The sequence below is a fragment of the Rana temporaria genome, chromosome 2 (genome assembly GCF_905171775.1).
Source record: "Rana temporaria chromosome 2, aRanTem1.1, whole genome shotgun sequence".
NCBI classification, from domain to species: Eukaryota; Metazoa; Chordata; class Amphibia; order Anura; family Ranidae; genus Rana; species Rana temporaria.
In genome coordinates, this window is record NC_053490.1 from 259,770,070 (window position 1) to 259,786,108 (window position 16,039).

Sequence of the window (16,039 nt, forward strand, 5' to 3'; positions counted from 1 at the left end):
GTGACCATAGATTTCATTTAAGGTAAGTATTATGATACACAGAAGAGTTATCCCTGAAAGCATAGGGCCCTAACAGCTGATACCACTTGGTACAGCGTTCAGCTCCATCCAGCAAAGCCTGCCATAGACCACGCCAGGCTGGCTGCAGCGGAGCTAAATGCTGGTACCTGTCCCTCCTGGACACACTGAAATGCACTACAGCTGGAAGGGGCCCAATAAGAATTCTTTCCATAAACATTTAGAGAAAAATGTATGTATTAATTATTGCTTTTTATGTGTGCAATATTTTTCCCTTTTCAGCTGGCCTCTACAACATACTAATACTTTGCATAATGTACTGTCTTTTAACTGTGGTTTTATTGCATGCTTCTAATCTTGTGTAATTTTTAATTATAAAAGAATGAAATCTCTGCCTGTTTATAATTAGAGAAGTTCTTACCCCAAGTGACAGCATCAAACATGGACTGGCAGTAATATGGTTTGACTGCACCATCTGTGACTCCTTTCTTTTCTTCGCTCCACTCTTCAAACCTGGTGAACTGTTTTCCAGGCAGCTGCACCAGCCTACCACTCGAGGGCGCCCCTGTCACACAAGCATAATGATTATGGATAAAGCCATTTCACAGAGATTTTTTTATTTATTTTTTGCAGTTTAAAAAAAAAGCTTAGTAACAAAAGCTTAACAATTAATTTGTTCTAATTCATGAGATCTATTTTCGATCAATGTACTTTTCCCTTCTAGTTACAGATTTCTAATATTTGTTTTATATATTTTTAATGTATTTAAAATGGTCAATTCTAATGCTTAGTAGTTAGCACTTCTGCCTTGCACCATTGCGGTGCTGCTTTCAAATCCCAACCTGGGGCCAGATTCACAGTGGACTTACGACGGCGTACCTCCACGTACACCGTCGTAAGTCCGAATGTGAGCCGTCGTATCTATGCGCCTGATTCTCAGAATCAGTTACGCATTGATTTGGCCAAGATACGAGCGGCGTAAGTCTCCAATGCTGTCGTATCTTGGGTGTATATTTACGCTGGCCGCAAGGGGCGCTTCCGTAGATTTACGCGTTGAATATGTAAATTAGGTAGATACGCCGATTCACGAACGTACTTGCGCCCGCTACGCCATTTACGTTAGGCTTACATCAGGCGTAAAGTATGGATGTCGGCAAGTGTATCTTTTTACGTTGTTTACGCAAGTCGCACGTGAATGGGGCTGTGCGTAGGTTACATTCACGTCACAGGCATTGGGCCTGGCGTATCTTATGGAGTAAATTCAACGTGATACTGAGCATGTGCGCGCATGCGCCGTTTGTTAGGCGTGTCATTTACGTGGGGTCACGATTAATTTACATACAACACAGCCTTTTTTGAATTAGGCGGGCTTACGCCGGCCAATTTACGCTACGCCGCCGCAACTTATGGAGCAAGTGCTTTGTGAATACTGCACTTGCCTGTCCAAGTTGCGGAGGCATAGCGTAAATAGGATACGCTGCGCCCGCACAAAGATACGGCCAGATACGTGAATCTGGCCCATGGACACTGTCTGCTTCGAGCTTGCATGTTCTCCCTGCGTTTGCATGGGTCTACTCTGGGTACTCAGATTTCCTCCCACAATCCAAAGACATGCAGGTAGGTTAATTGACTCCTCTCTAAATGGGCCCTAGTTTGTGAATGTATGTATGCAAGATAGAAACCAAAGATTATAAGCTCCTTATAGGCAGGTGACTAAATGTACATTTTGTAAAACTCTTAAAAATTAAGGGTGCTATATAAAATACTTGAAATGAATAAATGGGGGGAAAAAACTATTATTCTAGAATCAGTGGTCTATCATCTATTTATGCAAGGTGCTCACTGCACATGGGCCCACTGTGCTTTGACCCATACTGCAACCATGTATAATCTGTCCCTGGTTGGAACCTTCTGCAGCAGGTGAAATTTCAGTCAGGGTGGATCAGTGGGTCGGTGGGGGCAATTACAAGCACCGATCTCCCATGTATGGCTTTCAATGAAGCAGCTGAAAGACGCTTCTCCTCCTCTCCCTCCTGAGGATTGGTGCTTGTAACTGCCCTGCCCCCACCCCGCACCAATCACCCCTGACTGGTCCATCCGATTGCCATTCTTTTTAGGCCCCCCTGTGTGCTCCTCCAGCCCCCCTTATCCCCCTGCATCGCTGACAGCTTCCCTCCTCTCCTTTCCCACAGGGAATGTGTCAGGATGGAGAGCGGAGGACTCTGTTCATTAATAACTGAAGCACACTAAACTATATTTACGATGCTTCATTTTATGAATGAACAGGAGCCTCTGTCTCCCATTCATTCATCTTCAGTGCTAAGGCTGCAGAGAAAGGGACTGGGGAATCTCTGACACTCTACTGATGCTGTCCAGTGCCACCCCCCCCCCCCTCCAAAATCATTGTGAAAAAATACAAAAATAAATTGCAAAAAAAAAAAGAACTACTGACACCATCCTGCACATACTACCCACCTCCGTACACTCCGCAATCCTCCCCTGCACATACAACCCACCTCCATACACTCCACCCTCTTCTTCTGCACATACTACATGCTGCCATAAACTTTGCACTCTTCTGCACATACTTTCCACCACTGTACACTCTGCACTCTTCTCCTGCACATACTACCTACTGCCATACACTTGGAACTCCTCTCCTGCACATACTACCCACCGCCGTACACTCCACACCCCTCTCCTGCACATACTACCTACTGCCATACACTCGGAACTCCTCTCCTGCACATACTACCCACCGCCGTACACTCCACACCCCTCTCCTGCACATACTACCTACTGCCATACACTCGGAACTCCTCTGCTGCACATACTACCCACCGCCGTACACTCCACACCCCTCTCCTGCACATACTACCTACTGCCATACACTTGGAACTCCTCTCCTGCACATACTACCCACCGCCGTACACTCCACACCCCTCTCCTGCACATACTACCTACTGCCATACACTTGGAACTCCTCTCCTGCACATACTACCCACCGCCGTACACTCCACACCCCTCTCCTGCACATACTACCTACTGCCATACACTCGGAACACCTCTCCTGCACATACTACCCACTGCCATACACTACATTCCCTATTTAACATTACCACATTCTGCACTATGCAAGTCATTTCAGACCCTATTTAACCACACCCGCGTTAAACCACATGCAATATTTAGCACAATTTAAACCACGCCCACTGTTTGCCACTGCAATTTTTTTTATCCATACCTAGGACCTACTTTTGATCTTGCACACGGACCCACTGATTTCATAATATGTCCACATAGAGTGTACAGTTGGCTCCTATAGATTGCTGTTGGGGATCGAAGCAGTTGTGCCGAAACGTTAGCCCCTTGTACCCTTTTATGTGTACCTAATAAACAATTTACTAAAGGTTTGTAAGAGGATTGGAATTTGGTCTTACAGATTGCTGGCCTGAGTGGGTTTTGCCTCCAAACAGTGGCAGGTAACTTAAAAAGATTATCCCATCCACAAAATATAATTTCATGTGTTAGTAGATGTTTCTGTGCTGTATTATTTATGAAATTATTTATTTATATTATTTATATTATTAATCGCTTATGGAACTGTCAGAGCTGCGTATCTCCCAAGGCCGGTACAAGGGGGCATTCTCACACTCCTTAATACTTTTTTACATTCATTTTAATTTCAAGGAGAATATTGTGTTAAAATTGCAATACCATGGTTTGCAAAAGCAAGACTGCTCCACAGTGGGCAGGGAACCGTGATGGGGAAACATCACATACTGAGTCCTTAAAGGCCAACAGTAAGGAGACAGCATCTACCCATAACTGATATGTCTGATTTGGCCAGACTAGACTTCTTCTTTCTTACACTGTTGTATGTAGGTTACAATAAAACGTTGTATATACTTTTTTGGCTATGTCCATTCATTTTTAATTTACATTGTTTGGCACCCTAATGTGCTTACATTCAAAAACACATCTGAACCCTATCTCACTAGAACACATGCAACAAACATGTGCTGGCTTGCATTATGTTGGAAAAAAAACCTCAGGTGCCTTTTTGTGGTTTGTCAAGAAAAAGCATTAATGCACATGTTAGCGCACATGCAAGAGTGGGTCCTTAAAGTTACAATCAACAGGTCACAATACTAGAGACAATCCTAAAAGAAAAATAATTATATAGGGCAGTTTACCAATTCTTTAATGTCATGGCTGCATTCATCTTTTTTTTTTTTTTTTTTGGCTTTATTCTTTTATTTTCACCTGGTAAAACAGCCAGTAATTCTGTAATTTTTCAACTCCCATTAACATACTAATCCCATTAACATACTAATAAGGACCATTTCACACTGATGCACTTTTGATGCTTTCATATTGACCTACAATGGAAGGTGCCCTTTTGGTGTGCTTTTAAAAAAACTGCACCAAAGATACAGCTTTCAGGACTTTTGAAAGCGCAGCGCGCCCGCATTGTGAACAGTTACATAGGATTTAATAGGAAATCATTTTTCAGTGTTTTTTTTCACCCTGGAAAAGCATTGCAAAAGCGCACCAGTGTGCAAGGGGCTTTAGAGGGTTGAGACAAACCATTTAACACTGACAGAGGTGCTTACAATAGTCAGCTTTTATTTATGTAAAACCTTTATCCCAGCAGGAAAAAAACAACTATTGCTGCAACTGCTTAAAAAGTGTTGTCTGTTCGACTTTAGTTTGTCGTAAGAATACAAATTTGGAAAAGTGATGTATGTCAATGTATTGTATTGTAATGTAATGTATTCTTTTGTTTCCGAGCTTGCATGATTTTTTTTACGTACAAATACTATACTGATTACATGAAAATCGCCATGTTATCTTACGAGAAATATTTTTGTGCTTGTCCTTTTAGACAGGAAATGTGTAACTGGACAGATCACCAGGTGAAATAAAGGAAAAGCAAAACAAACAAAAAAACGAATAAAAGGAAATAAATGTAGCCACCACATTTAGGTAAGAAGCAAATGAATACAATTTGTAACAATTTTTTTGTTTTTGAAATTAAAGCTGAAGTTTAGGCATGTATATTTTTACATTACTTGGACCAATATAAGTATGTATGTTCCATATCTGGCCGATCCCTATGAGAGATGGCAATCCCTCTAGTAGTAGCTGCTACCACAGCTGGCCTCTGGGTTCTGTGCCGAAAGGCTACACCTCTGCTTACAAAACACAGGCGGTTCCCAGGCAGGGGAGCCATTGAAAGATCACTTTCCATGTTCTCAATAATTGCAAAATGTTTTCTGATTGGACAAAATAGAGATTATGATGTCATCACCCTGCCTCTTCACCACTTCCAATCAGGGAACACTTTTCTGGGAAAGCATTCTCTGAATGTGATCCGGTTGTAGTGTGTTTCCAAAAGTAGTGTGTGTGATTTGAGCCCATTCAAAATGATTGGACTCAAATCGCACTGCCCTTAATTTGCATGTGAATTGTGCAGGATATGCGATTCATAGGCGATTATTCTGAAACTTAAAGGGTTAGTAAACCCAGGCCACTGCATTGACTATATCCGGTCTTCCACAGTACACAGAACATGGAAATGCAATTATTTTAGTAAATATAAACTGATAAATACCTTTCTCATCAGCAGTATATAGCAGTCTTGTGATTTCTATCAGTTCCTAGTGAAGCTTGTAGGAGTTTTCATACTGCACTGAGCTGTCCTATGAGGCTGCAGGGCTCCTGACCCTCTGTCTGGACATGTCTGGACAGTGCCGATTGGCCCTGTGCTGATCACATGCACTCTCCCAAGAAAAAGGAAAAAACCTCTAGCAATACATACCAAACTGAGCATGTACAACCTGACTCCAAGGGCTCTGTCTTATCTGGACTTGTCCAGGGGGACAGTGCAGGGAGGATCTGTGTATACAAGATCAAGCAGCCTTTTAGACAATGCAGAGGATTAACCCCCTCAGTGAGTATAACAAGCATGCTTTACTGCATATGCAGACTGATTTTACTGTTGTTGGTTTAGTAACACTTTAATGTTACATCTTAAAATAACTTGGTGTAACTTTTTTGAGTCTCAAAATGTTACTACATATCTCACCAGCTGTATTTAATTTTTTGTTGCACTGGCTGCAAAAACAGAAGCTACTCACAGCCACCAACCAAGTTATTTATGAGCAGTAAGATCCATATCATGCATATTTGTCAAAGAAAATTACCATAGAGATTTTGGATGGCAAAGATATCATCAAAATTCAGCACATATTCTCTGCCTAATTTTTTGTAGTATGGAGACATGAGGGCATTTTTGAAGGGTGAATGCTGAAGCCCAAGCGTGTGCCCAATTTCATGTGCCAAGACAACAAACAGATTTCTGCCCTTCCCATTCAATGACCAGTGTTCAGCATTGTCAAAGTGAGCTTCTCCTCTTCTTGGAAAAAAAGCATGAGCCAAAGCACCACCTGCCAGAAGACATAAGTCAGTTAGTACAAAGAATGTGTCCTGACAATAAGCAATGCTAAAGCATCAAACATACCTTTAATTTATAGAACAATATAGGGTAAGATTGCCACCTGTCTAGGATTCACCCACACAGTCCAAGTTTTGAATGTGTCCGGGTTTCAGTCTGCTTCAGGTGGTCAGCTTCTAGTTATCAATCGGCAGTTGCTTTCATTGGTCAGGTCGAGAGGACATCATTCCCACGTATGTGCGGGAGTTTAGTCATTTTGGCATTGCCAAACTTGTACAATCCGCTGTATATGCACAGCTCACTATATATGGACAGACAGACAGGTAAGTAACTAAATGGGTAACTAAACCCATTGATTTACAGTTTAAAAAAACAGTTACATTCCTGTAATGTGCTGGGAATGTAGCTGTCACATTGGTTGTGCTCCCAACCAAAAACTGTCAAAACATTAAATGGCTGGTGTCATAAATGATCACATGTGCAGCATCATGGCAATTGAAGATCAAACAGAGGCCAAGATGGCAGCTTCCTTTGCTGAAAACAAAGGGGTAGTTTAGTTCTGCTTTAATGCAGAGGAAACATAGGATGTCTCTTTTGCATTAAAAATGCTGTCTGTTTGCCCTGTCCCTAGCCCTTGTCTGTTTAAATATTGGAGTGTGATTTTAATAAAACATATTGCTGTACTATTGGAGATTTTTTTACTTTTAATATCTAACATTTGAATATCAATTTGAACCACTTCACCTACAGTAGGGAGAACAAGTATTTGATACACTGCAGATTTTGCAGGTTTTCCTACTTACAAAGCATGTAGAGGTCTGTAATTTGTATCATAGGTACTCTTCAACTGTGAGAGACGTAATCTAAAAATCCAGAAAATCACATTGTATGATTTTTAAATAATTAATTTGCATTTTATAGGATGACATAAGTATTTGATCACCTATCAACCAGTAAGAATTCCGGCTCTCACTGACCTGTTATTTTTTCTTTAAGAAGCCCTCCTGTTCTCCACCTGTATTAACTGCACCTGTTTGAACTCGTTACCTGTATAAAAGACACCTGTCCACACACTCGATCAAACAGACTCGAACCTCTCCACAATGGCCAAGAGAGCTGTGTAAGGACATGAGGGATACAATTGTAGACCTGCACAAGACTGGGATGGGCTACAGGACAATAGGCAAGCAGCTTGGTGAGAAGGCAACTGTTGGCGCAATTATTAGAAAACGGAAGAAGTTCAAGATGACGGTCAATCTCCCTCGGTCTGGGGCTTCATGCAAGATCTCACCTCATGAGGCATGTATTGTGAGATCTTGGCCAACAACCTCCTTCCCTCAGAAACAGCATTGAAGATGGGTCATGGCTGGGTCTTCCAGCATGACAACAACCTGAAACACAGAGCCAGGGCAATTAAGGAGTGGCTCCATAAGAAGCATCTCAAGGTCCTGGAGTGGCCTAGCCAGTCTCCAGACCTGAACCCAATAGAAAATCTTTGGAGGGAGGTGAAAGTCCCTATTGCCCAGCGACAGCCCTGAAACCTGAAGGATCTGGAGAAGCTCCGTATGGATCCCTGTTGCAGTGTGTGCAAACCTGGTCAAGAACTACAGGAAACATATGATCTCTGTAATTGCAAACAAAGGTTTCTGTACCAGATATTAAGTTCTGCTTTTCTGATGTATCATATACTTATGTCATGCAATAAAATGCAAATGATTACTTAAAAATTATACAATGTGATTTTCTGGATTTTTAGATTCGGTCTCTCACAGTTGAAGGTTACCTATGAAAAAAAAAAATTCCAGACCTCTACATTCTTTGTAAGTAGGAAAACTTGCAAAATCGGCAGTGTATCAAATACTGGTTCTCCCCACTGTAGCATCTCAACCTCTTGAAGTTCCAAGTGCAAACTGACCTCTATGAATGCAGTGAGGTGCTACATTTTGGCGAGTGCCTATCTGGATTCCTTGGTGATGGTGGTGGCCTTACACAACTGAGGCAGAGTGGATACACCAAGATGCACACATGATATATGCTTATTTGACCTTATTTGTATTTTGAGGGCAGCACATCTGGTGAGTCGTGGCACTTTATGTATATTGAATTTTAATTACTATAAGATGGATGATGATGGAAGCATATATAAAAAGAAAACAAATCAGAGCAATAAACTAAAATGACCCTGTTGATTAATAGCAACTGACCCTAAGGTAAAATGTAAAACAAACAGTGCAGTGCTAAATTCCAGTCCACATATCAATAGGAAGCCCATTTGTGAGGTCTTCAGTGATGATACATGAATACAGCATGCAGGTGACTTCGTGGGTATACAAGAAACCTCCACCAATAATAAGGATGGTCGCTCACCTTACGAAGTGGACCCTATAATAATAGCGGGTCATATGCACCTTCTATTATGGGCTAAAGTAGATGATTCAAAGCGACAGCCAACCAATCCGGGATCAGAAGACTGAATTACTCCATGGTCGCAAGAGAACATATTAACAATATAAAAAAGGGATTCTGCCACCATAGCTTGTCCGAACATTTCAGACTACATCACCATAGGCACCCCAAACAACTCAAATTTTGTGGGATAGATAGAATTAGTAGACATTGGAGAGGGACACAGAGAGAAGAGCCATTTCCCAAACAAGATAAATTTACCAGATGGGCACATTGATGTCTAAGGGGTCAAATGTAGAGATGGATGTTAATTGTTTTATCGCATATTTTTAATAACATTTGATGTAATAGGGCTATCTCCAAGAACACCTGACTCAATGTGGACATATGTGCCTACCAGGGTGGTTATAAGCAAAGTGGGGTAGACCTAAATTATTTCTGATACAAGTGCCTAGCTTCCCATATAAAATACATATTCCTAATCAATGTTTATGTTCATTTTTATTTACATTTATGTAAATTCATGGTCCATGTAGCTATATGACAACAGACAACCTAAGGATTTAGACTATGGATATATTCCTTATCTAGTCACTAGACGGTGCTATTAACATGGGTTTGTTTTAGAAAGATACAGGAATTAAAAAAAATTGCACTATACTGGATAGATCCCTTATATAGCCACTAGATGGTGCTAACAACGTGGGTTTGTGTAGAAAGACATATTAACTAAAGCTTGAATCATAATTTTAGTTATTTAAGTTATTCATTACACATTTAATTTTAAATCATTTTTAATTTAATATGATTCAGCTCCCTTAGACATTAATCACAGAATTTCTGAGAAGCCTAGAGACCAGGGTGTTCCAAGATGGAGGATTATAGGTGAGATGAGGTTTGGTACACCTTTAAGAATACAGGAAGAAGATATGACATCAACAACGCGTCAAATGCCTGCAGGTGGTGACGTAAGACGCAAGTTGATGCACACTTCCAGTTTCCAGTTTTTTATTTGTTTCAGCGTGTTTTAACATGTTAATAGACGTTATTTGTTTTTTATGAAAAATAAAATGGAATTACGTTATATATTTTTTCTATGCCGGTTATTAATACCCTTATGAACGTATGCTGAGGACAACTTGAGTTATAGCCCGAGTCACAGCCTGGAGGACAACAAATTTTGCGGCATATCAATTGAATGGGTCATACACTATGAAATATTTCTATTAGGAGAGATCAATCGGAAAATAAATCTTTTTTTTATTGAAGCCTGGATGGCCACCATTAAAGACAGGATCAACCTGCACTGAAATCCCCTGTGAACTTGAAATACGAAGTCTGGGTCATTTGAACTAGTTTCTAGATTATCATATCTCAGTGTTTCAATAACAAAGTTTAAAAGAGTGAATGGTTTAGCACCTGGTCCATCAAATGCATGCCTGGCGCCATCATTGTGCTCTCCATCGAAGAAAGCCAGACGAATGTTTGCTGGGCCTCTTGTAACCTCAGAGAAGGTCAACGAGGAGACATTACTCCACAATTCAAACGCTGCTTTAACTGCCTGCCTCACCTGATGCTGAGACAGGTACCATGGCCAGTTCACAATCTGATAGGTCAGCTGATGTTTGTACCATTTACCTGGAACAAGAAACACAAAAACACATTTATACTCAATTTTTCTATAAATGGGGCAGATCAGAAATGATAATTGCATTGACGTTTTATGAAAAAAAATAAAAAAATACATGAAAATGGCAAATTTATTTCATGGCAGCATTGATTTAAAAAAAAAAAAAAAAAGTAAATTTACTTTTAATGATAATAGAAACCAGTTCAAATGCAAGTTTTCTAACCTGCATGAGAAAATAATCCAAGCATGTGATGGGTTGCAATGTATAATCTCCTTTTTTTATGTCACCTCCTTGAACCCTGCCTTTGCAGAAAGCACTGGCCCAACGTTGGGCCAGTGCTTTCTGCAAAGGCAGGGTTCAAGGAGGGCATCTGGTGTGTGTGTGTCACCAAGCCTGATCGTGTGAAATCTCTCATTATGTAAATGGTCCGCAGGCATGATACGTTCCCTTAGACCTCGTGGTATCATATTACTTTCTATTAACGCACTATGTGGTTTCCTACCATTTTTTATTTTATGAACACATCAACGCCAAATTGCTAAACTGGAGTGGATCTGATCAGGATCTTGTCCCCTGGAGCTCTTATGCTGGTGTTAGTAGCAGTGTCTGGAATAGTCTTTTCAAGGAAGACTTTAAACATCCTTATACCCTATGAGACCGTTGAAAGCCCGGTCTTTTTCTCTGGTAAGGAGATTTCATTTCCCACACATTGGGTGCCCTTTTATCTCCTCTTCGGTGGAGGATCTTTTCACATGCAGATATTGTTGGTCACTTAAATTGGACTCAATTCACTGTTTTATATGGACTATGTTTTATCACACCCATAGACCAATTGGATGGGTCCGATATTTTGAATGGTTTATTCCTTATTCACTCATTGTGTTCACTCACATTATTATTTGTCATTTCTTTCACACATAATCTTCAAAGGTTAAGTTATTAGCGCTGTATTATCTTGTATTTTGTGTTCTTTTGTTTACTATGGTAATTAGTAATTAATACTGGCAGCTTTTTTAATTCACACGATCATTTAATTGATTTTATTTTGTTAGCGCAGTGTTTTTTTCTGTTAAGACAGAGAAATCCCTTAACATCTTATAACTGCAGGCCTCAGTTCCAAAGCTAAAACCACTGCTGACCACAAAGAACATACAGATGCTCGTCTCACATTTGCCAAAAAAATCTTGATTATCCCCAAGACGTTTGGGCAAATATTCTGTGGACTGGTCAGACAAAAGTTTAACTTTTTGGAAGATGCATGTCCGGTTAAATCTGGCATAAAACTAACACAGCATTTCATAAAAAGAACATCATACCAACAGTCAAATATGGTGGTGGTAGTGTGATGGTCTGGGGCTGCTTTTCAGCTTCAGGACCTGGACAACTTGCCCTAATTGGTGGAGCCATGAATTCTGCGCTCTACCAAAAAATCCTGAAGGAGAATGTCCAGCCATCAATTCATGGCCTCAAGCTCAAGTGCACTTGGGTTATGCAGCAAGACAATGATCCGAAACACACCAGCAAGACCACCTCTGAATGGCTCAAAAAAAAACTTTACGTTTTGGAGTGGCCTAATCAAAGTCTGGACTTAAATTTGATTGAGATGCTGTGGCATGACCTTTAACAACCCATCCATGCTTGAAAAACCTCCAATGGGGCTGAAATAAAACAATTCTGCAAAGAAGAGTAGGCCCAAATTCCTCAACAGTGATGTGAAACACTCATTGCCAGTTATCGCAAACACTTAATTGCAGTTGTTGCCGCCAAGGGTGGCACAGCCAGTTATTAGGTTTAGGGGGGCTACTTTTTCACATAGGGCCAGGCAGGTTTGGACAGCTTTTTTCCCAATTTTAAAACTGCATTTTGTATTTACTTTGGTTATTTTTGTGTAATATTAAAATTAGCTTGATAATCTCAATTGTTTAAGTCTGACAAATAAGCAAAATAAAAAAATAAAAATCAGGAAGTGTGAAAATAAATTTTCACAGCAATGTATACACACATGCAATATGAAACTGAATAAGATTCCGATTCTTGCGATTATTATTTTGTTAATTATGTTGACTTTTGTATTTATTACCCGGTCTTCACTAAAAATATTCAACTTGAAAATACAGTTTTTTTTTTATTGCTCTATAAAAAGCTCTGTATTTTGTTTAGCTGTCTAGCGGACAGCCACAGGATGTCCTTACAGGATAAAATGCAGGCTATAAACACATAAGCATGACAAGTCATGCAGTTTAGATCTGAATCTGTTGATTATGCTAGCACTGTTCAAACCCTTATTTATCTTAATCATAATCACCATCACTGCACTGATGAAGTGACATTAACACCCTAGTGTGTAACTTCAAAGAGACAGGAAGCTGAAGCCATGAAAAAGACTTAAGAAGACTGATAATTACAAGTGGTGAGGTAAATTGGCAGGGGAGGGTCAATAAGGAACATCCTAAATAAATGGTTCATCTACGTTGCCTGAGGAAACATCAACCGAAAGCCTGCCTAGTAGCAAAGTGTGCTAAGACAGTTGTGTTCTGTCACAGAACCAAAGTTGTATCAGAAGGCTCAGTGACTCACTATCATATTGAGACAGTTTGTCACCTCTCATCCGATGTATCATTACCTGCAGACAGTTATAGTCTGCATTCCTCACCAGCCAAACCCTACATACGCCAAACAGAGGAAATGCGTGTCCTGTTAATGATTGTTAAATTGTTATGTATAACTTGCAGGACAGACTATTACCTGAATTGCACTATTCGTTCCCGCTTACACTTTAAAACTAAATAAAATAACAATTCTGCTACTTACGACCAGGCCAATTTTTCTATATTTTTTTTATTCTTTACAATTACCTGTACAACATGAATAGAACAATAGACTCCTCAGAATGTACTGTAATGCCCTGTACACACGATCGGTCCATCCGATGAAAATGGTCTGATGGATTTTTCCATCGGTTAACCTATGAAGCTGACTGATGGTCAGTCGTGCCTACACACCATCAGTTAAAAAAACGATCATGTCAGAACGCGGTGACGTAAAACACAACGACGTGCTGAAAAAAACGAAGTTCAATGCTTCCAAGCATGTGTCGACTTGATTCTGAGCATGCGTGGATTTTTAACCGATGGACGTGCCTACAGACGATCGTTTTTTTCTATAGGTTTTTTTATCCATCAGATAATTTTAAAACAAGTTCCTAATTTTTTACCCGATGGATAAATAACCGATGGGGCCCACACACAATCAGTTTAGTCTGATGAAAACGGTCCATCAGACCAATTTCATCAGACAAACCGATCGTGTGTACGCGGCATAAGTATCAAGATGCAATGAAATCATGGGCAGAGATAATATTGCTGGTCTCATCATTTACAGGTTAGCAATGTCACGCTAAAGACTAAAATAACAATTTTATCAATTTGTTAATATATAGTAACTGTAGTGCAAAACAAAAGAAGACCCTGAAGCTTCCTAAATACACTCCGGAAACTTCTGCGTTGGAAAGATCCATATGCAAAATGAGTAAACTTCGCCAAGGTCCAATACGCACTGATCCTGAACTGTGACTTACCATTTTAAAGTTTACAACTATATGCATCAAAAACATTCTGCCCCAATTCCAGGGCTGGACATACATTGTACAAATTGTCTTATTCCATTTTCTTTAGATTTACCTTCAACTATGTGGAAGGGCCTGCCTGATTGCATACAAATTGAAAGTGTTTAGGTCTGACCTGATATTATATGGTAAATCTAAAGGAAAGTTGTACAAGAAAGCTGTAGAATGTATGGCCAGCCTTAGGCTGGGTTCACACTATTGTGAATTGAATGTGGATTTCTCTGCATCCAATTTGCATAGCCTGAGATTGTGACCGGCTCTCTATATAGACGGTTTACACATCTCCACAGTGGCTTCAGTGCGAATTGCACAGGTGTCCTGTGCATCTTTTGGATCGTTTCAAGTCCAAATTCAGACCAAAATTCAGGCTAAAATTGTCCCTTATACAGTGAATGGAGATGCACTGGACCCCTGCTGTGAGCCGCTGCAAGTTCTAGTGTGAACCCAGCCTAAAGCCTCATACACATAATCGGAATTTCCGTCGGGAATTGCGCGATGACAGGCTGTTGTCACAAAATCTGATCGTTTGTATGCTCCATCGGACAATTGTTGTCAGATTTTCCGTGGACAAATGTGGGAAAGCATGCTTAAAAATTTTCCACCAACAATTGTGCGTTGTCTGTCAGATTTTCCGAGCCTGTGTACACAAGTCCTTCAGACAATACTCCAAAGTAAAGCTTGGAAGCAATGCTCACCATAAAACAACATTAGCAGAAGTTGCCCAAAGGTTGATGCTAAAAAGCTGAAAAAACACGTAGTTTTGTGTTTGTTGGCCGACAATTCTTTGCCGTTTGTATGCAAGACAAGTTCTTGGCCAACGCCTTTCGGACAAAAGTCCTACGTGAATCAGTCCGCAGAAAATCCGATAGTGTGTACGAGGCTTTAGTCTGGCTGTAAAGCACACAAAGCAGGGGTGAGGAACTGCAGCACACTTCACACGACCCAGAAATGCACCTGTATGCTGACTACCCATCTGCTAATTTCTGCTGTACTCATGAGATGTGGTGCTTGCATTTTTTGCCCATCTCATCATGAAGGTAAATAGGTGCTATTCTACATGTAATGTGTGCAGATCATGAGAAAATGTTATGGGCATCTACCAGTGTCTGCAAACAGACACGGCTGAAGCTTGTGTGAGTGGTATTTGTAACCCGGTAATTAGGCATGTAGTACACGTCCTGTCTTGTAAGAAGTCGATTGTGAGGTGATGCTAGAGAAGGGAAGGTAACTGCAATTGTGAAAAAATGTTGGGCACAATTATTCACAGTAGACCACCTCCTGCCCGCCGTATTGTCAAATGGCAGGCAGGCAGCAGCGGCGACGGCTCTCATTCGAAGATTACGTCATATGACCGATTATCAGTGTAGCCCCAACAGTGCCCAGCAGTGATGCCAGTCAGTGACCAGTGATGCCAATCAGTGCCCATAAGTGCCACCTATTTGTTTTGATAGGTTCCCGGCTCACACGTTTACTCAGATCACCTAGGCCAGTGGTCTCCAAACTGCGGCCCGAGGGCCAGATGTGGCACTTTGCTAGCCTTTATCCGGCCCTTGGGGCACAATTCCTCCCACTGACATGAGGCACTATTCCTCCCATTGACACCAACAATGGGGCACTATATTATCCACTGATACCAATGATGGGATACTATTCCTCCTACTAATAGGGGGAACACTCCTCTTCCGATTGACCACCAACCCCGAGTCCATATGTGTTCTCTCTGATGCCGGGCCTGTGACATTTTCTTCCCTTGCTGGCCCCAATCCGGCCCTCCTAAAGTCTGAAGGGCAATAAAGTGGCCCTTTGTTTGAAAAGTTTGGAGACTCCTGACCTAGGTGATATGAGAGGAAGTTTGGTTCCCCCTCCCCTATCTTCGCACCCTTCTAGACATGTCACTGG

The 16,039-nt window shown here is 40.9% G+C and overlaps 1 protein-coding gene across 4 annotated transcripts in view; it reads right to left on the reverse strand.

Moving 5' to 3' along the window:
* The window catches only part of MMP28 (matrix metallopeptidase 28), a 96,235-nt gene that overhangs the window by 14,347 nt on the left and 65,849 nt on the right, over positions 1-16,039 (reverse strand). For all 4 annotated transcript variants that reach the window (XM_040336845.1, XM_040336841.1, XM_040336842.1 and 1 more), the window contains 3 exons: positions 10,304-10,522; positions 6,228-6,470; positions 440-583 (listed from right to left, as the gene is read on the reverse strand). In XM_040336845.1, coding sequence (XP_040192779.1) covers positions 440-583; positions 6,228-6,470; positions 10,304-10,522 — 606 coding nt within the window. The remainder of the gene's footprint in view (positions 1-439; positions 584-6,227; positions 6,471-10,303; positions 10,523-16,039) is intronic.